This window comes from Danio rerio, chromosome 20 (assembly GCF_052040795.2).
Source record: "Danio rerio strain M-AB ecotype USA chromosome 20, GRCz13ab, whole genome shotgun sequence".
In the NCBI taxonomy this organism is placed as follows: Eukaryota; Metazoa; Chordata; class Actinopteri; order Cypriniformes; family Danionidae; genus Danio; species Danio rerio.
This window is the reverse complement of record NC_141040.1, coordinates 50,105,001-50,131,783: the sequence shown is the minus strand read 5'-3', so window position 1 is coordinate 50,131,783 and position 26,783 is coordinate 50,105,001. Positions and strand designations below refer to the sequence as shown.

Below are 26,783 nucleotides of genomic sequence, written 5' to 3'. Positions count from 1 at the left end.
ACTCATGATGCATGTATTTGGAGACCAGAACTTCCTGACTTTACTATGTTATCTGGATGACCTTTTAGTATTTGCGCCGAACGAGAGTGAAGCACTGAAGAGGCTTGAGTTGGTGTTTATTCGATTGAGGGCTCATGGCTTGAAGCTTGCTCCAAAAAAATGTCACTTGTTACGTCGGAGTGTGCGGTTTCTAGGTCACGTGATAGACCAAAAAGGAGTATCAGCTGACCCTGATAAAGTTCAGGCTATTGCTGCGATGGATGAGAGAGATCTCATGCTGGAAGATGGGGTCACACCATCTCAGAAAAAGATAAGAGCTTTTCTTGGAATGGTTATGTTCTATCAGCGATTCATACAGAACTGCTCTAGTATAGCCAAGCCTTTATTTGCATTGACTGCCGCGCCAAAGGGACAAAGGAACAACGGAGCAAAATTGTCTCATTGGAGGAAGCTAAGCCCAAGCGACTGGAAAAGTGAACAGCGTGACTCTTTTAATATGCTGAAGTCCGCTCTCCTAGAAACAGTGGTGCTTGCACACCCAGATTTCAATCGTCCATTCATTCTATCAACGGATGCTTCGCTGGATGGATTAGGCGCAGTACTTTCTCAGATCCCTGAAGGTGAGACTAGAGCCCGTCCTGCGGCATTTGCCAGCAAGGCCCTCACACGTGCCCAAAGCAATTATCCCGCTCACCGTTTAGAGTTTTTGGCTCTAAAGTGGTCCATCTGTGAAAAGTTCAGCCATTGGTTGAAAGGTCATTCTTTTGCAGTATGGACAGACAACAACCCGTTAACCTACATCTTAACGAAGCCAAAGCTTGACGCGTGTGAGCAGAGATGGGTTGCTAAGTTAGCACCATATAATTTCAGCATTCAGTACATCCCAGGGAGCAAGAACGTAGTGGCAGACGCAATGAGTCGGCAACCTTTTGTTCAGGGACGCATAAGTCAGAGACTTGTGTCTGAACCGTATGAGACCCTGATGGAGCAGGCGGAGCAGTTTAAGAAAGATGTTGTCCAACATGCATTTCGCATTAGTGCTCAGTGTCAGTCTGCTGAACCCCAATGCTTGCTTTCTTCGGATGAAGTGTCAGCCATACTGGATAGTCGGGCAGAGTGGAGTGCAGGACCAAAGGATAAAGTGCATCACTGGCTCATTCAGGACGTACACAACTTGGTCCCAGCAGGTCAGGACACATTACCAATGTTTACACTGGGAGAGCTTCAGAATAAACAGTTAGCAGACCCTGTCTTGGCCAGAGTTCTTTCTTATGTCACTCGTGGCAGAAGGCCATCAAGACGTGAGAGGACAAAAGAGGCGCCAAGGGTTCTGAAGACTCTTAAACAGTGGGAAAAACTAAAGCTCCTCGACGGGATTCTGTACCGTGTGTGTAAAGATCAGCTCACAGGAAAGAAACGATGGCAATATGTTGTTCCTACTTCACTGACTGATCAAGTCTTGACAGGGATACATGACAAAGCTGGCCATCAAGGCCAATCCAGAACACTCTACCTGGCTAGAGAAAGATTCTTCTGGGTCCAAATGGAGCGAGACGTCAGAGAACATGTTAAGTGCTGTAAGCGTTGTGTGGTGAGCAAGACGCCTGAGCCAGAAGCGAAGGCACCGCTCGAGAGTGTGAGAACAACTAGGCCTCTGGAGCTAGTGTGTATCGACTTCTGGAGTGCTGAAGATCGCAAGGGTGGCACTGTAGATGTACTAGTAGTCACAGATCATTTCACTAAGATGGCTCATGCCTTTGCATGTAGCAACCAATCTGCCAGACAGGTAGCACGTCAACTGTGGGACAGATATTTTTGCATCTACGGGTTCCCAGAGAGGATCCATGCCGATCAGGGTGCAAACTTTGAAAGTGAGTTGATCCAGGAGCTGTTGCAGTTTGCAGGCATCAAGAAGTCGAGGACGACTGCCTATCACCCTATGGGAAATGGTCTTACTGAGCGCTTTAATCGCACACTAGGCAGTATGATAAGAGCATTGCCCCCGAGAGATAAGCAAAAATGGCCTCAGATGTTACAGACGCTAACCTTCGCTTATAATTGCACCGCTCATGAATCCACGGGATATGCACCATTCTACCTGATGTATGGAAGGATACCTCGTCTGCCAGTAGATGTTATGTTTCACAGCATTGGAAGAGATGATGACATTATGGACTATGACAGCTATATTGCAAAGATGAGGGATGATCTTAAGGAGGCTCTTAACTTAGCCCAAGCAAATGCGAGAGCGAGTCAGGAACGACAGGCAGAACTCTACAACAAGGGGACAAAAGGCTGTGACATTGAGGAAGGAGATCAAGTGTTGTTGGCTAATAAGGGAGAAAGAGGCCGCAGGAAGTTGGCTGATAAGTGGGAATCTATACCCTATGTGGTGATCTCAAAAGACTCTAGATGTCACACTTTTCGCATCAAAAACACCAACACGGGTAGAGAAAAGGTAGTGCACCGTAATCTCATGCTGAAGGCCAATTTCTTGCCTCTTGAAGTGGAAGTAGGAGAGTCTTGTGACGGTTCACTATCCAGTCAAGAACAATCAGATGGAACCTTAATGGAAAGCTTAACCCAGAATGATCCTGTAGAAACAGAGCGGATCGTTGAGTGGGTGGCTTCCTTACCTGCAAAAGACGATTCAGTGAGAGGAGGATCAGACATAGGGTATCAGGAGGATCCAGTAGATTCTGGTGAGCAAAGGAAATTAACAAGCATCCAGCTCCAAGAGAGTGAAAATGATAGTACTGGAGTCAATTCTCATACCGTTCCAGCAACTCTGACAGAAGAACTCAGTGTTCCCAGAGTTGATGCAGTGCCCTGTCCAAGATCCACCAGTTCTCTGTCCATTTCCAGTGCGCCCCCTAATGTGTCTAAAATCGTAACCCAGGTACGAACACGGGCTGGTAGGTTAGTTAGACCTGTGAACAGACTGATTCAAAACATGACACAGAGAGTAAATCACAACGCTGTCGTAGGGGTTACCAAGTCACTTTTATTTTAAGAAGTTAGGATATTCGGCCAAGTCATAGGAATATAGGCAAGCAAAATAACACAGTAGTCAAGTTGAGTAGTGTAAGAGGCACTTCTTTAGCAAGGGAATATCTGGAAGCCTGATCAACTTTCATTTGTTCTTTCTCCCGGGAGGTTCGGGTAACAAGTATGTTGCATGACTAAGTGGTGTAAATTGTCAGAAATTATTTGACTTAATTGCTTCCTTATTGAATTAAAGTGTGGTAGTACAAGTTTTGTGAAGTTAAGGGGGGAGTATGTGGCCGATTCATTTAAGAGATTTATTTATTTACTTATTTATTTTTATATGCAAGTAATAGTTAACTTCAGCAAAACTTGCATCTAATGTTTTGTTTTATTCACTTCAAGAGTTCCTATGTTTGTTGTAGGTGGGGCTGTAAATAGTGTAACACCGGGTGAAAGTTAAAGCTTCCCTCTGTGTGCCCGCGCTCAGTCGCGTGGTGCACGCAGATGGTGAAGCAGAGGTAATTTTCGCTCTCCTCTAATCCTACAATTATTATCCCTTTGCAGTCACAATTATTTTATTTTGACACTAAAATGCTGTTTAGGGTTTCTGTTGTAATGTGTATTGTTGTGATGAGTATATTTTACTTTAAATGGTGTGTTTATTGTGATTTTAGAGTTTTCATTTGCACGTGTATTTTTCATGTAGGATTGAGAGGGTTTCCAGTGTTAAACTATACTGACTGTGCCTCACTGTTTTGTTAAGGTATGTTGTTTTGGTTATTGGCTTGTTATTTTAAGGATTCAAATATGTAAATCAGTTTAAATTACAGTAATGGTGTCATTTAATTGTGTCATGGCAGATTTTCAACTAATAATTTAATTAATGCAAACAAAAAGGGTTTTATTTTATCAGTGATCAAAAGAAAATTAATGCAATTTACAATTAACAGTTATTTAATGTTACATATTTTATTTATATTATGCAATTTATGTGATTTTGTTTTTATTGGCATTTAAATGTTTAAAATAGTAAAATACATATTTCTCTGTGTGCCTGCTCAGTCGCGTGGTGCACGCAGATGGTGAAGCAGAGGATTGAGAGGGTTTCCAGTGTTAAACTATACTGACTGTGCCTCACTGTTTTGTTAAGGGAATAAATCAGTGTTTCTCCACCTCATCTGTGTGTGTGACCGTGTTTGAGAGGGAAGTCCATTTGAAGTCTGCTACATTGGCTATTCAAAAAATCAGTCTGAGATTATTCATGCTTTATGACATGGAGTGTTATCCTGCTGGAAGTAGCGATCAGAAGATGGGAACACTGTGGTCATAAAGGGATGGACATGGTCAGCAACAATATTTAGGGAGTGGTGTTGATACAATGCTCAATTGGTACTAATGGGCCCAAAGTGTGCCAAGAAAATATTCCCCACACTATTACACCACCACCACCAGCCTGAACCGTTAATAAAAGGCAGGATCCTTGCTTTCATGTTGTTGACACCAAATTCTGACCCTATCATCCGAATGTCACAGCAGAAATCAGACTAGGCAACGTTTTTCCAATCTTTTATTGTCCAATTTTGGTGAGCCTGTGTGAATTGTAGTGTCAGTTTCCTGTTCTTTGCTGTCAGGAGTGACGCCTAGTGTGGTCTTCTGCTGCTGTAGCCCATCTGCCTCATGTTTGGACGTGTTGTGTGTTCAGAGATGCTTTTCTGCAGACCTTGGTTGTAACAAGTTTTTATTTGAGTTACTATTGCCTTTCTGTTAACTCAAACCAGTCCTCCATTCTCCTTTGACCTCTGGCATCAACAAGGTATTTGCGCCCACAGAATTGCTGCTTACTGGAAATTTTTTCTTTTTCAGACCATTCTCTGTAAACCCTAGAGATGGTTGAACATAAAAATGATTGTGAGTGTATATTTATTTACATACATATTTCCCCCAACGAATTAAAGGCACAATATATGTAAGTCACTCTATCATCTAATTATGCCTTTGTTTGTTGTGAATACACGCCCTCTAATGGTGAAAATCAATTACTGTGCCTTTAAGGTCTGAAAACATGAAGTATTTAAAATTTACAGCACGAAATTGATAAGCAAATCCAGCTAACTAAAAATAACTAAAGATATATATATATATATTTTTTTACAGATCTTTGAAAGTACTTACTGTGAAATCCAAACTTTTAATGTTGATGCTGTTCAAATATATACAGATTACATTTTAATTTAGGCCAAGTGCTAATTGAAGACATGAACTCAATACCAAATGGATGCAAAACCTTTTTACTGTCACTCGCTTCTCATAGATGGCCAGTAAAGATAGTATTTACTGCTCAAGCTACTCATTTCCCTCCACTAAACTTCCAGATGACGTCCGAGCAAGAAGCGTCAGGCTAATTGGTTGGTATGGCATGACATTACTCATTCTCTGAAGTGCATGGTGAAGCTGGCCTCAAACTGATCGACACTGACTGGAGCCATGAATCAGGCTGGGCTGGGAAGCCTCGTGTCCCTGACCAGCATTGCCTTGTGTTTCATATGTAGCCTGTTATGCTAATGGGAAACGTGTGAGGAGGGAATTAACGCCATACCACCCAGGGTAGCAAACCTCACCCACCCTCGGACGGCTCCAAGGCCCTACAGCTGGCTTCAACCCCACGTTAATCCATTCTAAGCAGCAGGTTCAAAACTAGGCTTTGCATTCAGGCCACCAACAGCGAGGTGTGTGTGCGTGTGTGTCCTTTTTTTAAAACACAAACTAGCCTGATTAGCCCGAGTATACACTGAATGCGTTTACTTTTGAGAAAGAATCAACATGACATTGAGACAGTCCTTGAGCGTAACTCGTCTGCGGCGTAAAACCGGAGCAGATGTATCCCAAAAAAAAGTCTTCAAAAACATTTTTTTTCGGACAATGTGGCATATTGTATATCAGCGTTTCTGAAGCCACCGAATCAGCTGGGTTTGGAGCCGGAGGAGAACTTAATGGGAAAGATCAATGCCATGTGGAGCTTGGGGAGCTTCAGGATACTAACATCTGTGATGGATTTGGAATTGCAAGTGTATAGTGAACTATAGGATTACTGAAGTAATCTTGTAATCCGTCAAGCTTTAGCATTTGCAGGTGGATTATTAACGTGTTTTCAGTTTGTAAACACTTCATGAATGTTTTCAGTCATCTGGAATCGGTTGCGTTCTTGCATTCCTGTTGAGATAGAAGGTACCTGTTACTTGGCATGAGGTGTAGTCGTCTTGCCAAAATGCCTGAGAGGAATTGAGAATTGCAGGGAAAAGACATTCAGGAAGTGTCCAGATCATATTCCACCCTAAAATAAAAAAAGGAATGAATTTTGCCTGAAGATACTTAGAGATGCTAAAGATGCATTTTTCATTATTTACTTAAAGATAGTAGCTTATGGCGGCACAGTGGGTAGCACAGTTGCCTCACAGCAGTTGCTGGTTTGAGCTTCGGCTGGGTCAGTTGGCATTTCTGTGTGAAGTTTGCATGCTCTCCCTGTGTTTGCGCGGGTTTCCTCTGGGTGTTCCGGTTTCCCCCACAGTCCAAAGACATGCACTATAGGTGAATTGGGTAAGCTTAACTGACCATAGTTTGTGTGTGAATGAGTGTGTATGGATGTTTCTCAGTGATGGGCTGCAGCTGGAGGGGCATCTGCTGTATTAAACATATGCTGGATAAGTTGGCGGTTCATTCCGCTGTGGCGACCCCAGATTAGTAAAGGGACTAAGCTGAAAAGAAAATGAAAGAATGATAATAGCTTATAATGTTCAAGGTAATGCAAAAAGGGCCGTTCTGTACTGTAATATTTATATGCAATGCAGTTATATGAGTAGTCTCAAATATCAGTCGCAAATGGGATTTGAAAATCATAATAGTATAATTTTAATTTGCTCGGGTCAACATGATGCCAGTAAACTGCTAAATGCAAGTTTGTGCAGATCTACAGGATGATATCAGATGCTTTCTGAACTGCTGTTTTCTCACTGTCATCTTTGTTGTAATTGAGAAGAAAGGCTACAGTGGGTATTTACATATTCATTTTAATATCACTCTCAAAAGATGATAAAACTAACATGATGACTATAAGGATAATGATAAATATATCATTTTAAAAATTGTTCTAATTAAAACTTGCTTTCTGCTCCCACTGTATATCTCTACTCGTCTTCCGAGGTATTTTCTGTTTTAGGCTTCTACACTGAAGTCTCGCTGCACCTTTTTTACAATTAGGATGCTTTGTGAGTGTTTTTAAAAATAAATAAATAAATAAATAACACACTTTCACATTACTTTTCTTAAAAACTAACAACACAGGCTCATTGTACCTCTGTATACATTTCTGGAGAGCGTGAATAATGTAGCCAGAGCTGCATTTCGTCTTTAAAATAAACGACTGCTTACCTTCATATCGACTGCTTTTCTACTGTAACCAGTTTGACCTGTGGCTCACTGCATACATCAGTCGGTTAGTCAGTCGACAGCAGCCTCAGTGGATTTACATGAGAAGAGCAGGTACGAATGTCACTTGCGCAAGAAATTTAAGATCTGAAAATGCATACACAGCGGCCTTTGGTGGATTCATGAAAACAAAACATGCAAGAAAAAAGTAGCTCCTGGGATGTATTTCACACTCTCCAGAATTGTATATAGGGGTACATATTCAGAATAAGCCTGGGTTAAAAACAAAGTAACTAGTTACTTTAAAAAAAAAGTGACTAAAGATTGTTATATATTACATTTAAAAGTAACTTTACTCAACACTTTTGACGAATATTGAATGTTATGTTATTGTTATGTTATGCGAGTTCGTGTACAAGCAAAAAGTTGCTAGCTACAGTTCATTTAACGTCCAACAGCGTCTGTAAAAACGAGGGTTACTGAATTCTATATCCTTTCTGAATAAAAGTATCTATTACATACTAATTATTTCAATACTTTAATGCCAAACTCTTCATACAAATCTATTTTCTCTTGGTTTTGGGACGTATAAAGTGACCTTCGTGAGATTCTCTTGAACTTGTCCATTAGTCAAGCCATCCAAACAGGGCTTCACCTAAGTGCACGCATCACCAGAATTGTTGTAAAGATAGAGAACAGATAGACCACCAACTGCGTTCAGCGCTGCGCTACAGCTGCCCTTCAGAAACAAACACCCCAAATATCTCCTCTGACCATCTGTTTACATGCTTGCTCGCTAGAGTGTTCCAAACTGAAACATCCTCCACGCAAAGCTTTTATGAGAAACATCAAAATGCTTTCATACACCAAAGTCGCTGCACTGCCATGGTTACCATCAGCCAATAAATGTCAAGAAAAAAATGACCAAAGTTTACTACTCAAGAGTCTCCGGGGAGAGTGAGCGATGCGGTTTACTGTGAGGGGGGAAAGAGGCCCGTGTCCCAACAACAAATAGTTCAAGGTATGAGTCGTGGTTTGCTGGCCCTGAATCAGAGCAAACAGTGGATCTGACATGAGGCCAGGAGAGGGTTCTGACTCACTCGGGGTAAAGGCACCTGTTCTGTGGGTGTATGTACGCGCATGTGTCTGTGTGTGTTGTCATGTGTTTGCTTGTGGGTTTGTGTGTTGGTGCAAAGCAAAATGACTCTATTCTGAGTGGATGCCATGGTGATTAGTGTGCATAACAAATGGTGCATGGGTTTGGGGACCTATAAAAACTATCTTAGTAGCATTTTAAGTGCGCTTTCTGAAAAACAAACATATACAGCTCTGGAAAAAATTAAAGGAACCGTCTACTGTTTTCAAAATAGGCTCATTTTACAACTCCCCTAGAGTCTTAACAGTTGAGTTTCAACATTTTTTAATCCATTCAGCCGATCTCCGGGTCTGGCACTTTTATCTTAGCTTAGCATAGTTCATTGAATCGGATTAGACCAATAGCATCTTATTCAAAAATGACCAAAGAGTGTCAGTAAATTTCCTAGATTGACATAGCTTTTAGCATCTGTCGCTAGAGCACCTTTTAGAGGTCAGAGGAGTGAGGTTTACCTGCACAACACGCACTAGCTGGCCACCTTTATACTAGTCTAAGATGGCTGGGAACTATACTCTGGCGTAATAATCCAGAAACTTTGCTGCAGTACCAAATCTGCAGCAGGTGCAATGATGTTGTGCAGTGGCTGACAGTAATCCTCAGCTAATTTCCAGTGTGGCCATCTGCGTTAGTGTTGGTCACACTATGTAATATAATGTTTGGGTGTTGGTTGTGGTTGCTAGGGTGTTGCTGTGTTGTCGTTAAGGTGTTATAAGTGTGCTATGTATTTGTTAGGTTGTGTTATGGGTGGTTGCTTGGATCTTGCTCTACAGTTGCAGAGTATTCCTAGTTGGTTTTTGCTGCATTGCCATCCAGTTGCTAAGGTGTTATAGATTAGTTGCTAGGGTGTTGCTATGTTGTTGTTTAGGTATTCTGATATATATTTAGTTGTTAGGTTGTGCTATGGGTGGTTGCCAGGATGTTATCCTAGAGTTATTTTTTTAGATAGTGTGTGCTGCTTTGCCATCAAGTTGTTAAGTTGTGGTAGATTAGTTGCCAGGGTGTTGCTATGTTGTTGTCTAGGTGTTCAGAATTCTATATAGTTGTTAGGGTGTGTTATGGGTGGTTGCCAGAATGTTATTCTGGAGTTGCTAGATTTTGTTTAAGATAGTCTGTGCTGCATTGCCATCAAGTTGCTAAGGTGTTATGGATTAGTTGCTAGGGTGTTGCTATGTTGCGTTTAGATGTTCGGAAATCTATTTAGTTGTTAGGGAGTGTTATGGGTGGCTGTTAGGATGTTATTCTGGAGTTGCTAGATCTTTTTAGATAGTGTGTGCTGCATTACCATCCAGTTGCTAAGGTGTTATAGATTAGTTGCCAGGGTGTTGCTATGTTGTTGTTCAGAATGCTATATGGTTGTTAGGTTGTGTTATGGGTGGTTGCTAGGATGTTGCTCTGCAGTTGCTAGAATATTCTTAATTTGTTTGTGCTGTATTGCCATCCAGTTGCAAAGGTGTTATACTGTAGTTGCCAGGGTGTTGCTATGTTTTTTAGGTGTTCAGAATTCTGTATAGTTGTTAGGTTGGTTTATATGCGGTTGCTTGGATGTTGTTCTGCAGTTGCTAGAGTGTTATTAATTAGTTTGAGCTGCATTGCCATCCAGTTGCTAAGGAGTTATTGGTTAGTTGCCACGGTGTTGCTATGTTGTTTAGGTGTTCAGAATGATTTATAGTTATTAGGTTGTGCTATGGGTGGTTGCAAGGATGTTATCCTGGAGTTGTTAGAGTGTTTCTTTAGATAGTGTGTGCTGCATTGCCATCAAGTTGCTAAGGAGTTAAAGATTAGTTACTAGGGTGTTGCTATGTTGTTGTTTAGGTGTCCAGAGTTGTATATAGTTAGGTTGTGTTATGGGTGGTTGCCAGGATGTTGCTCTGCAGTTGCTAGAGCATTCTTAATTAGTTTAGGTTGCATTGCCCTCAAGTTGCTATGGTGTCATAGATTAGTTGCTAAGGTGCTGCTTTGTTGTTGTTTAGGTATTCAGAATTTTATTTAGCTCTTGGGTTGTGTTATGGGTAGTTGCTAGGAGTTTTTTCGATAGTTTGTGCCGCATTGCCATCAAGTTGCTAGGGTGTTGTGGTTGCCAGGTTCTGGATTACTATCACAAATCAAAAGAGCCTTTGATTAGTTTGGATATTGAATATGTATTATCGTACATCAAGTTGTGGAGAAAGTATTTGTCAATTTCCTTAACTTTAATAGCAGCGATGCTCGCTTTAGCAAACACTAACTGTTTTCAAGGGTTTCTGAGGGAAAACACAGGTGGCAACGAGATTTTCCAGTGTCACTTCTGGTCAGCTCAAGCAAAGCAAGAAAATCCTTGGCTCTGTTCAGCCGTGGCCTGCAGCAATGAATCCATCTTGAAGATTTTGTAGCGGGTTAACCAGTTGATGTGCAAATAATCTGCTTTTCCAGGAGCCCAAGTGGAAAAAGCACAAACAAACAGAAGGCTTCATAAATACAAACTGAGTCATTTCCTAACATTGAGCTGGGCCGGCCTTCATAGACACACATTGGGCCTCGATCCCACCCTGCTTTCCAAAAAAACACCCCCCTCCCCTCCCTCCCCACGCGCACACACACACACACACACACACACAATAAAATCTAATAATGTAATAGAATAATGTGTCCTTTAAAGAGACTCAAGAATTAGACCCATCATTTCTGGGTTTGTCGGTCACTCTGGAAAAGTCATTTCTGTGTGTTTCTTTCCTCTTTCAGCAACATGTGGATGCGTGGCTGTTTGATGTGTTTTGAGCTGCTCCACAGACGCTCCGTTTCCAAGTGTGCTGGACGTCATCGAACGGACGCTTCACAGAAAGGCGTAGTGAGCCTCCTCTCAAATTAGCGGGCCGCTGTGGGATAACAAAGGCCTCGGGATCCGCCGCAGACCCTGTCCGAACTTTAAGCGTCCCTCTGGCACGAGTCCAGCAGTCGTATCCCAGCTGCCCTCATCAAAGGTACGTGCTGCATAGTTTCCAAACGCCGACCGCCAGAAATCTGGAAATCGGATTCTGATGCTGCATGAATCTGGTCGGAGGAACTGCAGATACTTTCGGTGTGGTTTGCACTCAGTGAGACGAATCAAATTACTGTTCCCTGCCAGACTGAATCCCTCCCAGCCGATGCCTAGACTGGTGCTAGTAAAGCCATATGCTTGAATTTTCCCAAGTTTGATACATTAAAACAAACTGACTGTTTTACTTGCCAAGGTGCATCTTCAGTCAGGTATTTTAAAGTATAGCTGAAAACAAAACTTCAGCTCAGACTGCATTTTTTACATAAAGATTTTCATTTTAGACATTTTTTATTATATCATCATTTTACTTTATTACATCATTTTATTATATGTAAATCAATTAATGAAACATTGGAGACTACCTTAATGGGAAAGTTGGCCATCCAGTGACCTGGTTCTGTCTTGCTGTCCAGTAGATTTCAAACTCTATAGCTTAAATAAAATAGATGAGCACTTTTACATGAGTAGCAGTGCGTTATGCCTGTATATCAGCGCTGGTGGGAGGCATGCATTGCGGCCTTGTGCCTTACGGCTGTTTTACACCACAAGCGTAAAAAGCGCGTGAGCAGAGCGTGAGCAGCATGTGTTTTTTCGGCGTCCATGTTAAAAGGGTTAGAGCTTTCATAACGCACGCAGCAGCAGCGCGTCAGAGCGAGGCGTGAGCGTCGCCGAAGCAGCAGTGCAGCGATAGTTTCGGCGCTGGGTCTATTTTTGCCACGCTGCTCACGCTCAATTAAAGTGACAGTGCATTGATAATGACCAAAACACAATGAATGATAGTAAAAAGTAGCAATTTTACCCAATAAATGCATTAATAATGTCAACTGATTTATATATAGTCAATCAAATGAACTTAAACGATTAAAAACGGCAACAAACATTTATTTAGACCCGAACTACAAAACCAAATGTAAAACAATTATTATTATTATTAATTTTGTTTAAGTTGCACGCTAGTGTTTCAGGAGAGGGGAAATAGAATATTTAGGGGAGTTGTAGTCCATAGCGTAGTGTATTGTGGGTAGTGTAGTGCGACACGCATGCTGGATTATGTGAGCTCGCTGTGTGCTGTGCTGTGCAGCTCAAGCATAGCAAAAAAGTTTTAATCGGCTTTGTTTTATGTTCACTCGAGTTATTCCTACCGGGAGCTGTTTGCACTGTGAACCTGACAACACGAAAATAAGTAAAAGAATGGCATGCATTGATTACTTTTGTCCGTCTCATCCTCTGCACGAGCATGAATTAATGAGCTGTTATTCTGCCGCTGGACATCACTGAAGCGGAGAAAGCAACACTATTTTGATCATGTATATATATCATTATAACTATATTGTATACATATTATTATAACTATGCCTACAGCAACCTGACAATCAAAAAACAAATGACATGATATCACAGTCGATTGTCTTCTGACTGTAGACACTCCTATAGAGCTTGAGAAGCATGCAGCACTATTTGATCTATAAAATTAGTAAAATAAAGATTTGCAGGTTAAAGAAACCGCAGTTGCCGCGGGCCTTGCTGCAGATGAAAAGTTTAAAAAGTGTATTTGTATATAGAGAGACGTAGGTAACTAGATAGAATAGACAGAGATATGTTGATCTCTGCAGCAGCTGCCGAAGAGCTGCGCGCTGCAGACGCAGCTGGTGTGAAGGGCAAACGCCTGCGTGCTGCTTCTGCTCGACATACGCGCTGCTCACGCTCTGCTCGCGCTCTGCTCGCGCGCTGCTGACGCTTGCGGTGTGAAACAGGCGTTAGGCCCCGTTCAGGTCAGGTCTTAATGTCCAATTCTGACTTGTTTCCTATACTTGATTCTTTTGCCTGTCCGTTTACATGTTCTTTTAATTGTGATACATCCGATTAATATGTTTACCCTTGCCATACAATTTGCGATGTCACACATACATAAAGGCGGGTTCTGCGCCACACTACCAACGATGGAAGAAATTGTCTTGCTTTTAGCTCTGCGATATATGTGAAGATCGCCCAACTTTAAAATGATTTTGAGGCAGAGAAGGGCCAACATCGCAGCTTGCACTTATGGTTTATATTTCAAGAGTTCCCACTTAGATATGCTTGGCATTAAAAGGTTTGGCATGCTGTCCTGGAAGAGAACCCTGAGCTCGGAGATATTTGAGCCCAGGGCTCCCGCCTGGTCAGTAAGCATATCAGGGGATCCAAGATCAGGTAGGTCTCGATAGCTCCCCCTTTTAGAAAAAAAGGGGGAAAGGAGGAGATGGGGTGGAAGGGGGGATTCTTCCAAAACGAAGAAAGAGCAGTAATGAGAAAATGATCCATTTATAGTGAGCTGGGAACGCTCTGATTGGATTGTTACTGATTACGGATGAGTGGCCAGCAGTGCTCAATCATATCACGTGCTCCTCTCGAAATTAGTTTATGAAGCTTCACATGGTGTCCTCCACCATTCAGAGGAATTTTTGGTCTGGTGGGAGCAAATTGTGGCGATTGACCACTTTCCTACTCCATGTTTTCCCTGTTGTTGTTTACCGCATCTGCGTCTCCACACACGCTCTTCCTTCTACATCATTAAACCTTGGAGAAATACCACAATGTTGCAAGTTTAATGACATACAAAACAGAATGCCTCAATAAATCCGATCTGCATGTTTACATGATAGTCGCATTGTCATGTATCCGATTTATATCTGATTTATTTCCATATATGAAGGAGGCCTGAACCCGATCTCTGAATTTCTGAATGCAAGCGCTTTTTTTTTTGTTTACACGATCATAGCACAGATCTGATCATCTCATATATGAGCAAAAAATCTGAATTTGGTCACATTAAACTGGCAGTGTAAACTGGGCCTTAGTGTCCCAGCAGTGCCGATATACAGCCATATTGCACTGCTATGAGTGTGATATTGCATTTATACAACAGTTCAACGGCAAAATCAAGAATATAAGCAAATCAAACACTTAGGTTCTCAAAAATCATTTTGTATGAGGAACTACTTTCTTCTGCCATTCATTCACATCCGCAGCTGACGTCAGAACAGCAGAAACCATTGCCACTTCACAAATGTCACTTTAGAGCTAGTGTTTGAATGATTGTCTAGCGTAATGTCTAAAATTATGACAAAAGAGTAGACATTGCTCACATTTTAAGATTTTAAGGCTGACTGGCATGATCATCAGTCTACAGAGATTTCCCAGTATTTCTCTGTTGATCTTGGGAGATCACAAATATTAACCCTGAAAAAGCCAAAGCAGAGCAAACACTAGCAGAATACTATGGTATAAATACTGCACTACAACATACAAAAGAGAGATCAACTTACCAGTTTTATAATAATTTTCGCAGAGTTTTTCCTTCCTTAAATACCTGTCATGTGGTCTTTGTTGTCATCTTGTGGCGTAACATCAACCCTCTTTGCTCTACTTAATGCCGAATAAATCTCCAAAATTATAAATATTTAAAATAGGCACTATCCTTATAAATGAACTGCATAGTATCAATCTAAACAACTACATTCTTGCGTAATAGAGCCTCAAAAGTACATTATGTTGTCCTACAGCTGCAATATTTGTCAAACTGTAGTGAGTTTATTGATTTGCTCTCACTCTATGTGGACGGATTAATACACAAGGGCGAAAAGGCTGTACAAGTGTTGTTGTTGCAGATTATAGCACGGCTATTAGCCAATCAGATTCAAGAACCAGACGGAACTGTTGTTTAAACTTATTGTATAAACCTGTTGAACATACATGCAGATAGATAGATAGATAGATAGATAGATAGATAGATAGATAGATAGATAGATAGATAGATAGATAGATAGATAGATAGATAGATAGATAGATAGATAGATAGATAGATAGATAGATGTGGATTGAAAATAAATGTATTTGAAATTATTAATGTAATGTAAAGTAATTAGATATATAAATGTGATATTTTTAAATATTTGGAAGAACAAAAAGAATGATCAGTGTTCTTCATAGTCTTTTAAAAAATATTCATATACATATATATATATATATATATATATATATATATATATATATATATTTATATATTTTTTTTTTTTTCAGCACTAAAAAATTTCTAAACATAATAGTTTTAATAACACATCTCTAATAACTGATTTATTTTATCTTTGCCATGATGACCGTAAATAATATTTGACTACGTATTTTTTTAAGACACTTCTATACAGCTTAAAGTGACATTTAAAGGCTTAACTAGGGTAATTAGGCTAACTAAGCAGGTTAGGGTAATTAGGCAAGTCATTGTATAACGATGGTTTGTTCTGTAGACTATCGAAAAAATATATAGTTTAAAGGGGCTAATAATTTTTTGACCTTAAAATGTTTTTTAAAAAATTAGAAACTGCTTTATTCTAGCTGAAATAAATCAAATAAGACTTTCTCCCGAAGACAAAATATTATCGCACATACTGTGAAAATTTCCTTGCTCTGTTAAACACCATTTGGGAAATATTTGGAAAAGAAAAAAACAAAGGGGGCCTAATAATTCTGACTTCAACTGTATTTAATTATAGCAGCATATCTGTTAAACATTTCTTTAAAACAAATATATTAACCTTTATGATTTATTGATTTATTAAAATTTCAACATTTGTCAAAATTATGAAAAAAGATGAATTATACAAACATTTAAATATTTTTTCCATGCATGTGAAAACCCAAGTTGTTGTATGCATGTTCATTGATCATTAACACAGATCTGCGTCTGTGAATGCAACCATTTGTTTTAATGTGCATGCAAATATTTAATAAAATAATATTAAAACTCCAGAGAGCCATAACACATTTCAAACAACTGCATTGCTTATTTATTAGCTGTTTTCTAAGATAGTAGGAAAATAAATGGAGACATGAAAAAACTGCATTAGTAGGACCAACCCACCTGAGGAACTATAATCATGTGAAAGCATAGCACATAGTAGGCCAGTGATGTATTTGTTTGGCAAATGTTAGAACTGAGATGTTTTACGGCTCTCTGGAGTGACCCTGACCCCGCTATAGTTTCCCCTGATCTCTTGGGTAGTAAGAAGTCAAAGGGTCAACCCTTGTAGGCTGACAGAACAGGAGAGACGAAGGGAAACGCATGTTGAATGTGAAACATGGCAGGGGAGTTGTATTTGCCATACAACTCAATTAAAGCTTTATGGACTCTTTTAAAGACGAACCATTAAATCTAACACTCCCTGAGAATGTTTCTCCACTCTGAGAGCGTTTGGCATGGAGGAAGTGGGTTTTTACCATTGCATGAAATGTAATTTTCATTAAAAGCATTCATTCTGGGGTTTTTAAAGGAAAAGCAGTTCCTTCTGGGGCTGGATATAAACCACAAAGGCTGCTGAGTTTTTCCATACCAGCGCTGCGGTTTGGTCTATACAATGACAAACTAACGTAGCAAGAAATAGAAACTTTTGGATAAACTACGGATCAGAGAGAAATAGCCAAACACACATAATTATGCTAAAATCAAAGCTGCTCTGCGCTCCGCAGCCAACCGGGGTCATTGTGATTTATTATTTTGAAAACACATTTCAGTGTTTCCGCATGAATATTTGAGTGTTCATTCTTGAAAACCACTGCGATGGTTTCCTAGAACATCGAAGGCATGTATTTGCATCTGATCTGATCTGTTTTGCTGAACGTTCTATCGCTGAACACATCATCCAATGGATGTGATAGGTAAATATAGAATTAAAATGAACTTGAGGTCCTCAAGTTGACAGAAAAAAATATATAAATAATGCCACTGAACAACACCACTCTTACTAGGGAAGCAAAATGTAGACATTGCAGTCTTATTTTGTTTAGGATTTATAATTACGGCAGCGTTGATGCCTGATAACTGGAATTAACTTGGGTATGGTTTCTTTTTTGGCAACACAATAGTTTAAGTACCAATTCTCACTAATAAATACTGGCTTATTACCTGCTTATTATTAAGATACTGGCTTTTTTAGTCCATATAAAGTATGATCATATTCCTCACCCCTATACCCAATTCCTAAACCCACCACAACCTAATTAACTATTGGTAATCAGTGGTTTATTGAGTTAAAATACTTGTTTATTAAAAAAAAAAAGAACTTTATAATGAAGTGTGACCCTTTTTTAAATATTATTTCACCTTTATCCACCTTAATTTGCAATACTGGGGGAAGACTTTTTTCAAATTAGGGTAACACAAATGTGCTACAAACTAGAGGTCCTCAAGTTGACAAAACCAAAAAAAATGAACACAAACAATGCCACTAAACAAGACCACGCTTACTTGGGAAGCAAAATGTAGACAATGTAGTAATTTTTTCTTTATACAGCACCTTTTGAGTTTTAGAAAAACCCTAATCATGTACTTTTGGGCAAAAACACAAGAGGTTAAATTGGTGTAAATGCATTAAAATAACCTGAAAATAGAAAATTAAGGGCATCGATGAGGATTCTTTTTTTCTCTTGATATTAAGATTTATAATTACAGCAGCTCTAATGCCTGATAACTGGAATTAATTTGGCCATGGTTTCTTGTTTTTGGCAACACTTTAGTTTAAGTACCAATTCCCACTATTAAGTACTGGCTTATTGCCTGTTTGGTACTGGCTTTTTTTTAGTACTTATAAAGTAGGATCTTATTCTACACCCCTAAACCCACTACAACTGAAATAGCTATTAATAATGAGTGGTTTCTTGAGCTAAATTACTTAGTTAATAACAAGAATTGTACCTTAAAATGAAGCGTGACCCTTTTTTAAATATTATAATGTCACTTTTATCCACCTTACTTTGCAATCGCAAGGCAAGATTTTTTTAAAATTAAGGTAACAAATATGTGCTACAAACTTAAGGTCCTCAAGTTGACAAAACCCAAAAATGAACAATGAACAAATAATGGCACTACACAAGACCACGCTTACTTGTGAAGCAAAATGTAGACAATGTAGTCTTTTTTTTTATTATTATACAGCACCTTTTGAGTTTTAGAAAAACCCTAATCATGGACTTTTGGGCAAAATTAGAAGGCATTAATTTGGTGTAAATTCATTAACATTAGCTGAAATTTAATAAAAAATAAGGGCAAAGATGAAGATTTTTCTCTCTCTTGATATTAGGATTTATAATTACAGCAGCTTTGATGCCTGATAAATGGAATTAACTTGGGTATGGTTTCTTTTTTAGCAACACGCTATTTTAAGTACCAATTCTCACTAATAAATACTGGCTTATTACCTGCTTATTATTAAGATACTGGCTTTTTGAGTCTGTATAAAGTATGATCTTATTCTACATCCCTATACCCAATTCCTAAACTCACCACAACCTAATTAACTATTGGTAATCAGTGGTTTATTGAGCTAAAGGTCTTGGTTAATAATAAGAATTGTACCTTAAAATGAAGTGTGACCCTTTTTTGAATATTATAATGTCACCTTTATCCAACTTACTTTGCGATACAGAGGCAAGATTTTTAAAATATTTAAGTTACAAATATGTGCTACACACTGGAGGTCCTCAAGTTGACAGAACCAAAAAAATTAACACAAATAATCCCACTAAACAAGACCACGCTGACTTGGAAAGTAAAATGTAGAATTGTAGTCTTTTTTGTTTATACAGCACCTTTTGAGTTTTAGATAAACCCTAATCATGGACTTTCGGGCAAAATCAGGTGGTAATTTGGTGTAAATGCATTAAAATAAGCTGAAAGTAGAAAATTACGGGCAAAGATGAGATTATTTTTCTTCCAATATAAGGATTCATAATTAAAGCAGCTCTAATTCCTGAAAACTGGAATTAACTTGGCCATGGTTTCTTTTCTTTTTTTTGGCGACACTTTAGTTTAAGTACCAATTCCCACTAGTAATATTGGTTTATTACCTGCGTATTATTAAGATACTGGCTTTTTTTAGTACTTATAAAGTTGGATCTTTTTCTACACCCCTAAACCCACTACAACCAAAATATCTATTAATAATAAGTGGTTTATTGAGCTTAAAGACTTGGTTAACAACAAGAATTGTAACTTAAAATGAAGTGTGACCCTTTTTTGTATATTATAATGTTACCTTTATCCAACTTACTTTGCGATACCGAGGCAAGATTTAAAGGTAAATTAAGGTAATGAATATATGCTACAAACTGGATGTCCTCAAGTTGACAAAACCAAAACAATTATTTTAAAAAATGCCACTAAACAACACCACGCTTATTGGGAATCAAACTGTAGACATTGTAGTCTTTTTTTCTATATACAGCACCTATTGAGCTTTAGAAAACCCCCAAAAATAGACTTTTGGGCAAAATTAGAAGGCATTAATTTGGTGTAAATGCATTAAATAAGAAAATTAAGGGCATCGATGAGGATACTTTTTTCTCTTGATATTAGGATTGATAATTACAGCAGCTCTGATGCCTGATAATTGGAATTAACTTGGCCATGGTTTCTTTTTTTGGAAACACATTAGTTTAAGTACCAAATACCGGCTGTTACCTGCATTACCAGTATTTATTAAGATACTGGATTTTTTTAGCACTTAAAAAGAAAGATATTCCTCATCTCTATACCCAGTTTCTAAACCCACTACAACATAAATAACTATTAATAATCAGTGGTTTATTGACCAAAGAGACTTAATGAGAATTATAACATAAAATGAAGTGTGACCCTTTTTTGGAAATAATAAGGTCACCTTTATAAATTTTCCTATTTTTTTTTTTAAATTATGGTATTAAATATGTACTACAAACTTGAGGTCCTCAAGTTGACAGAACCAAAATAAATGAAACACAAATGAAACACATGAAAAACTAATAATGCTATTAAACAACACCACGCTTACTTGGGAAGCAGCATGCAAAAAATTTAGTCTTTTTTGTTTATACAGCTCCTTTGGAGTATTAAAAAAAACCCTAAACAATAGACTTTAGGGCAAAATAAAAAGGCATTATTTGGGGTAAATTCATTAACATGATTTGAAATTAGAAAATTAATGACAAAGATGAGGATTTTTTATCTTTCTTGATATAAGGATTCATAATTACAGCAGCTCTGATGCCTGATAATTGGATATAATTTGACTATAGTTTATTTTTTTGGCAACATTTTGGTTTAAATACCAATTCCCACTATTGAATATTGGCTTATTACCCGTTTATTATGAAGATAGTGGCTTTTTTTAGTATTGATAAAGTATGATCTTATTATACACCCTTATACCCAATTCCTAACCCCACCACAACCTAAATAACCTGATAATCAGTGGTTTCTTGAGCTAAAATACTTGGTTAATAACAAAAATTGTGCCTTAAAATGAAGTGTCGCCCTTTTTTTGATATTATACACCTTTATCCACCTTACTTTGCAATACAAAGATAAGATTTTTTAAAATAATTATCTCAAGGTAACAAATGTGTGCTATAAACCAGTATGTTTATGATTATGATTAGATAAAGCAGCATAACTGACTAATAGTGTACAGTTAAAATAACTGGATGTGACACCAGAAACCATTTACAGCTAATACTGAATTAACGTTTAGTGCACAACAACATAATTAAATGCATGTGTTTTTTTTTCATTGAACATTTAAAGTCATCCTAAATTTTGGCTAATTATTGTAAAAAAAAAAAATTACATATCATGCATGATAACAAATGTCTAAAATCTATTAATGCATAGATTTTTAATATGCCCTCAGCATGTTATATCATGACTTTTTAAAGAGAACTTCATCATCCATTGTTTATTTTTTTGGTATCAAATAAGGTATTCCCAAATGCACACTGAATGAAGATCATATATTTTTTCATGATAAATACACATTTACAAATAAAGTGGTTATGCAATAAATACATCATAAAAATCTGAGCATTATACTTCATGTGCCATTGCACTTGTTTTGGAATGGGGCAAGAAAAAAATCATCTTCGAAGCCACTGGAAAAAGCAAGCACTCTCATTAAAATATTTATTTTCCCATTTTTTTTGTTTTGTTCATTCAACATAAATATATTCATATATATTTCTTTTCTTCCTCCAAAATAGCTCGCTCTTTTGTATAAATAAAAGTCTTCATTGGGGAGACTGTTCTCATCGGCACCCGCAGCCCTCCACCACCATGTCCTGGTAGTTTTTAAGAATGACCTTCTCGTACTCGTCCAGGTACAGCAGTGAGATAGGGCTGAGCTCCGTCGGGATGCAACAGGCTTTGGGAATGTTGGAGTTGACCGAGTTCACCAGCGTCTGGACAATGGCATGGTTGGTGGAGTTTAGATGGTCCGGCAGAGGGAACGGACACTCGCCATGGCAGTAGAAAGCATGATAGCCTGGCGGTGCCACGATCCACTCGTTCCAGCCGACATCACTGAAGTCCACATAGAGAGCATGTCGCCTACAGTTCGAGCGCTGGTGGTGCTTTCTCCTCGGCTTTTGCCCTCGTCGAGCCTGCCGCTTTTCTCGGTTCGAATGCAAGACGGCTGTGCCTTGACCGTCATGGCTGTAGGTTACCAGCAGAGGTCGGGCTTGTGCCCACGAGTCCTCATCCGCGTGAAGGGAACGACTGACCCTCACGTGCTTCCTCCGGTTGCTCTCAGCCTCCTCGGATACTTCTGACTCCTTAGGATGGAGCACCTCTACAAGGAGCCCATGGTTGTGCTGGGATTCGCGGGCCCAGCGTGCCACAGCTGAACCCACGTCGAAGCTTTCCCAGCGCGTGTGAGAGTCCTGCACCAGACGGGTGTCCAGAAGTCTGGTTAGAGGCTCTTTGGAGGGGGCCAAAGCTGGCCTGAACACCTCGTAAATGTTAATTCTGTGGAAGCCACTCGTACTGGCATCTCCGAGAACTTGGTCCCTGAAAATGCGCAGCTCCGCAGCGGAGATCAGCTCCTCGCCAGGAATGGAGGTAAGGTTGAAGAAAAACTGCTGCGTTGTTTTTCCTTTCAGGCTGGACAGTGCCTCGAAAGCCTCTGGAAGGACAGAAGAAAAGAGTTTGTTAGAAACATCTAACAAGTCTTTTTTGGGGGGGGATTTTCCACTCAGCAATTTGCTGGTCTGGCCTGCGCTGGATATTATAAGGTACCAGGACCAGGTGTTAAAATGAAAGGCCAGCTGTAAGCACAAGGCTGTTTGTGTGGCTGTAGAGTGACAACATTCTCTTGTTTCCAAGTCTTTATTGAATAAAGGTTGCAATCAGCGAAGAAACAGCTACTCCTACGACTCAATGCCCTAAAATAAAACGCTCTCAGACCAAAGAGCTTGCTTAATCTCTTTTGAAAAGAGTCGTTTTGGAAATTCCATTCCCAATAATCCAACCTATCTGCTGCATAATCACAAAGAGCCTACAGAAGATAAGCGCACTTTATTTGATGTGGGAAAGCCCAGCTCTTTCTTTCCCTCATTTTTGTCTGTCTTTCTTCACCTTTTCCTTTTTCTCCCAGTCAATCCGTCTTGAGGGGGAGTGACTGAAAACATGTCGGGGCTTGCCGAATGCAGTCAGCCACAGTTATGAGTGTATTGACATTCCTAATTTCTGTTTGTACCTTATGCCAAAACAGCAAATCGTACAAGCCGTACGTGTAGGACGGCTACTTGACTGCGCACCTCAGCTGAGAATCTCTCAGGAGGACTGACATCAAAACAAGTGATTTCAAAAGCTCCATTTTGGCTGGAACTTTAAAACAATTACATAACGCCGTGCCAAAATGGGATGTAATAAAATTCCCATCAGGTGCTCAACCACAGAGTTCATCACATCAATGAGAAATGCCAGAGGCGTAGGAGGAACTATAGAGAAAAGTTTCCTTTTGGAATCAACAAGGAACACGCAAATGCTTAGATTGTGCGTTGAAGTGCGAGTGCGCAAGAAGCATCGTAGTTTGCAGTGTTTCAGCTCAACCACTGGATGTCATCCATCCAAATCTGTGCCATTTTGCAGAGCCAGCCTACTCCTAAAAAGCCCTGTAATGACTCTCGTATGCATCCCTCCCCCTCTCTTTACCACAGTACAGCAAGTTAGCGTGATTTTGTCCTGTGTATCCCTGAAACTAAAGTGAAATGTTTCTAAATCGTGCGCTACAGTTTACACTGACCTCTAAACAGACTCCAGAGGGAAGACTTGCATGAACGAGGCCGGTGACTTTCACAGGCTCAAGTCTTCCAGAGCAAGAGAGGGCATGTTTCACCATTGTTTAAATCAGATAACACACCTAAAAGAGACTTAATTGACATGCCACCTGATCACACTCGGATTTGATTTCATTATATGTATCAAAAAAGAAAAGCGGATACAGTTTCTTGTGAATTAAATCTGACCATTCAACAAGGCCACCCACAATCTGGCAAGTTAGGCTAGAGTTACTCGGGCATGTGATAAAGAGTTGAGCAAAGCTAAACACACACACACACTCACAATATCTGTAAGTTGGTGCAGAAACAAGCCCTCCCATTGAGGGCTCAAAAACATCAATGACAGAACTTGATGGAGAACAGCAAAACTACCATCCTGGACTTCCTCGTAGGGCTTGTTACTGCAATCTGCGGATTCTTGGAAAATAACTAGTGCATAAACTCCACACCTTGTCTGGAAAACTACTCTAAGTGCACTCAAACACTATCAATTATTTGCACAAAGTGACCGTTAGGATGCCATTTCTTGCTTCTTTAATAACAGTGAGAGCCGCTTGTGGAATGTCGCTGCTTTCCAAACGGTTGCATCACATCATTCCTATAGAACTTTGGAATGTTCCGGGAATAAACAAACATTCTTTTACACTGGAAAATTGTGTACATTTTCAGGCTGTAATATCAAATCAGGCCTCACCTTCGTGATGAAAACTTCGTATCGTGTTTGCTCTGCTGGCTGCCCTTTCTACATGTTTTCCCATAGTGCTCCTCGGGCGCCGAATGTTCGGGTCATCGTTTTCAGAGTGCATATAATACAAGTCCAGCATGTACTGAGGGACCACTGCCGATTTGCTTGGGGTGGGTTTTCGCTTCAATCCGAACATATTGAGCAAGCGTAGCTCAAACTCGTTCAGGAAGTTTGTATCAGTTCGCTCCGGTGTGTGTCTCCCCGAATCACTGTATTTCCGTCGGTCGATCTCGGGAATGAGTCCAACGGCACCTCCCAGCAACACCTGACCGAGCAACAGCACCGTGAGAGCGCGGACCACGGCGACCATGATCAGTCAGTTCCTGTGAAGAGGGAACACCAGTTAGGGCTGTCTAAAAAATGCAGTAACTGTTTGGGTTTAGCATTGTTCTTACCATAAATCATTTTAAAGGTTTTACAGCATTGCATCATAGAGATGAACCTTTTTAGGGCCCACAGTGAACTTTTTATTTTCTGGTTTCTTGGGAAAAGCATGCTCTGCTGCTTTAAGGGAGACAGAATCCAAAGCAACACATCGATCTGAACTTGTAATATAACATTTTAATTAAAATACATGATAGCACTGCATAAAGTGTGGTTTTCCAAAAAGAGTTTTTGTCTCGTTTCAGGTGTAAATATATATATATATATATATATATATATATATATATATATATATATATATATATATATATATATATATATATATATATTAATATTTTATTATTATTGTATTATTATTCAATTTCATAATTTAAATTATTAATAATTTATTAAATTATATTTACATCATATTATTCATAGACAAGTGCAATGTTTTGCTTTCAGAAATAAAATGTAAAAATTATGTGTTTTTCCTCAAATCTAACCAGTTTGGTGAGTAAAATAATCTTGCTTTTAGTTTGAAATAAGATTATTTTACTTACCCTACTGGAAGATAATTGAGCTTGCTTTAAAGAAATCCTCACTTAATTTGGACCTTACTTGTTTAGAAAATGCTTCTTGATTTTACAATGTTTAAATATTTAGACTCGAGAGTAAGAATATATATTTTTCGTGAAGATTAATTCATAAAATAAGTTTATTTTTAAGAGTACATTTCTTAAATCTACAGCCCTTCTGGAGCAATCTCTGGAGCAATTAAGTGCCTTGCTTAGTGGCACAATGGCTCATAGATCATCTAAAAGATAGGTCCAATCCACCAATAACTATAATAACTTTACATTGATCTAAACCTGTAACGTAACAGTAAAAATAATGTAAAGCGCTGCATAAAAACATGCATTTCCTGAAAATTAAAATGGTTTTTGTCTGGTTTCTAGTGTAAATATCTAAAAATCAAATATCTATCTATCGAATTGCATTTTCTAAACAAGTGAAATGCTTTGTTTTCAGAAATAAAACGTCGAAATCAAGTGTTTTTCCTCAAATCAAGCCAGTAAACAATTCTTGCTTTTAGTTTGACATAAGATTATTTACTTACCCCACTGGAAATAATTTAGCTTGTTTTAAAGAAAGCCTCACTTAATTTCACTTCTTATTTCTAAAAACAAAACTGTGATGTTCTTGATTTAAGAATGTTTAAATATTGCAAGAAAATATATTCTGTAAGTAAAGTTTAATTATTTAAAATAACTTTATTTTTGAAGAGTACATTTTTAAACTACAGCCCCTCTTGGAGCAATCTGGTGTCGTTAATAAGTGCCTTGCTCAGTGGCACAATGGCTCATAGATCACCTAAAGATAGGTTCAATCCGCCAATAACTCATAATAGTTTGATTTTATGGAATACCTGCGCCTTTAAGTCCTAAAAAAACACGTTTGACTTCAAGCCCAGAGCTTCAACCACTTATACGCATGGAAAAGTTCCCTGGCCGCGTTCAACCTGCGGCTGCCTCAAACCACAGACATATCTGGATCTTTTGGAGATGTCTTTGAGGCGATGAACACACACTCGCGCTCTAAAAAAAAGATTAAGAATAATATCCCTGCCTCAGGCTATAATAAGAGATTGATCTACAGTGAAAGCGGGAGACTCCAAAGAGGATGTCAGACAAATGGGATGAAACAGGAAAGAGTGAATCAAAAGAAATCGAAAGAAGGGAGACATGAAGACAGCAGACATGGAGTCTGCAATTAAAGGGAGATAAGAGCGCGCTGTCTGGGTGGGGGTCTGTCTTTAGATCATGAAAGGAAAGTCTTCAAAAGGACTGAATGTCTAGCAAAAGACATTTCGCTAAGGGAGAGGCAGAGTTGTGAGGCTACAGGTGGTCGATCTTACGCAAAAACAACTCGGGCAACAAAGACGACAAAGAGATCTGATGATAAGGAAG

The 26,783-nt window shown here is 39.0% G+C and overlaps 2 protein-coding genes across 6 annotated transcripts in view; one reads left to right on the top strand and one right to left on the bottom strand.

The window, feature by feature from the left end:
- Nucleotides 1-26,783, top strand: part of fermt1 (FERM domain containing kindlin 1) — a 211,495-nt gene that overhangs the window by 65,162 nt on the left and 119,550 nt on the right. For all 5 annotated transcript variants that reach the window (XM_087298803.1, XM_087298802.1, XM_087298801.1 and 2 more), the window contains one exon: nucleotides 11,285-11,523. The gene's annotated coding sequence lies outside the window, so the exon portion shown is untranslated. The remainder of the gene's footprint in view (nucleotides 1-11,284; nucleotides 11,524-26,783) is intronic.
- The window catches only part of bmp2b (bone morphogenetic protein 2b), a 6,020-nt gene continuing 547 nt past the window's right edge, over nucleotides 21,311-26,783 (bottom strand). Inside the window, 2 exon segments of the mRNA NM_131360.2 lie at nucleotides 21,311-22,546; nucleotides 24,400-24,773. Of these exon segments, the coding sequence (NP_571435.1) occupies nucleotides 21,672-22,546; nucleotides 24,400-24,760 (1,236 nt within the window). The 5' untranslated portion in view covers nucleotides 24,761-24,773 and the 3' untranslated portion in view covers nucleotides 21,311-21,671.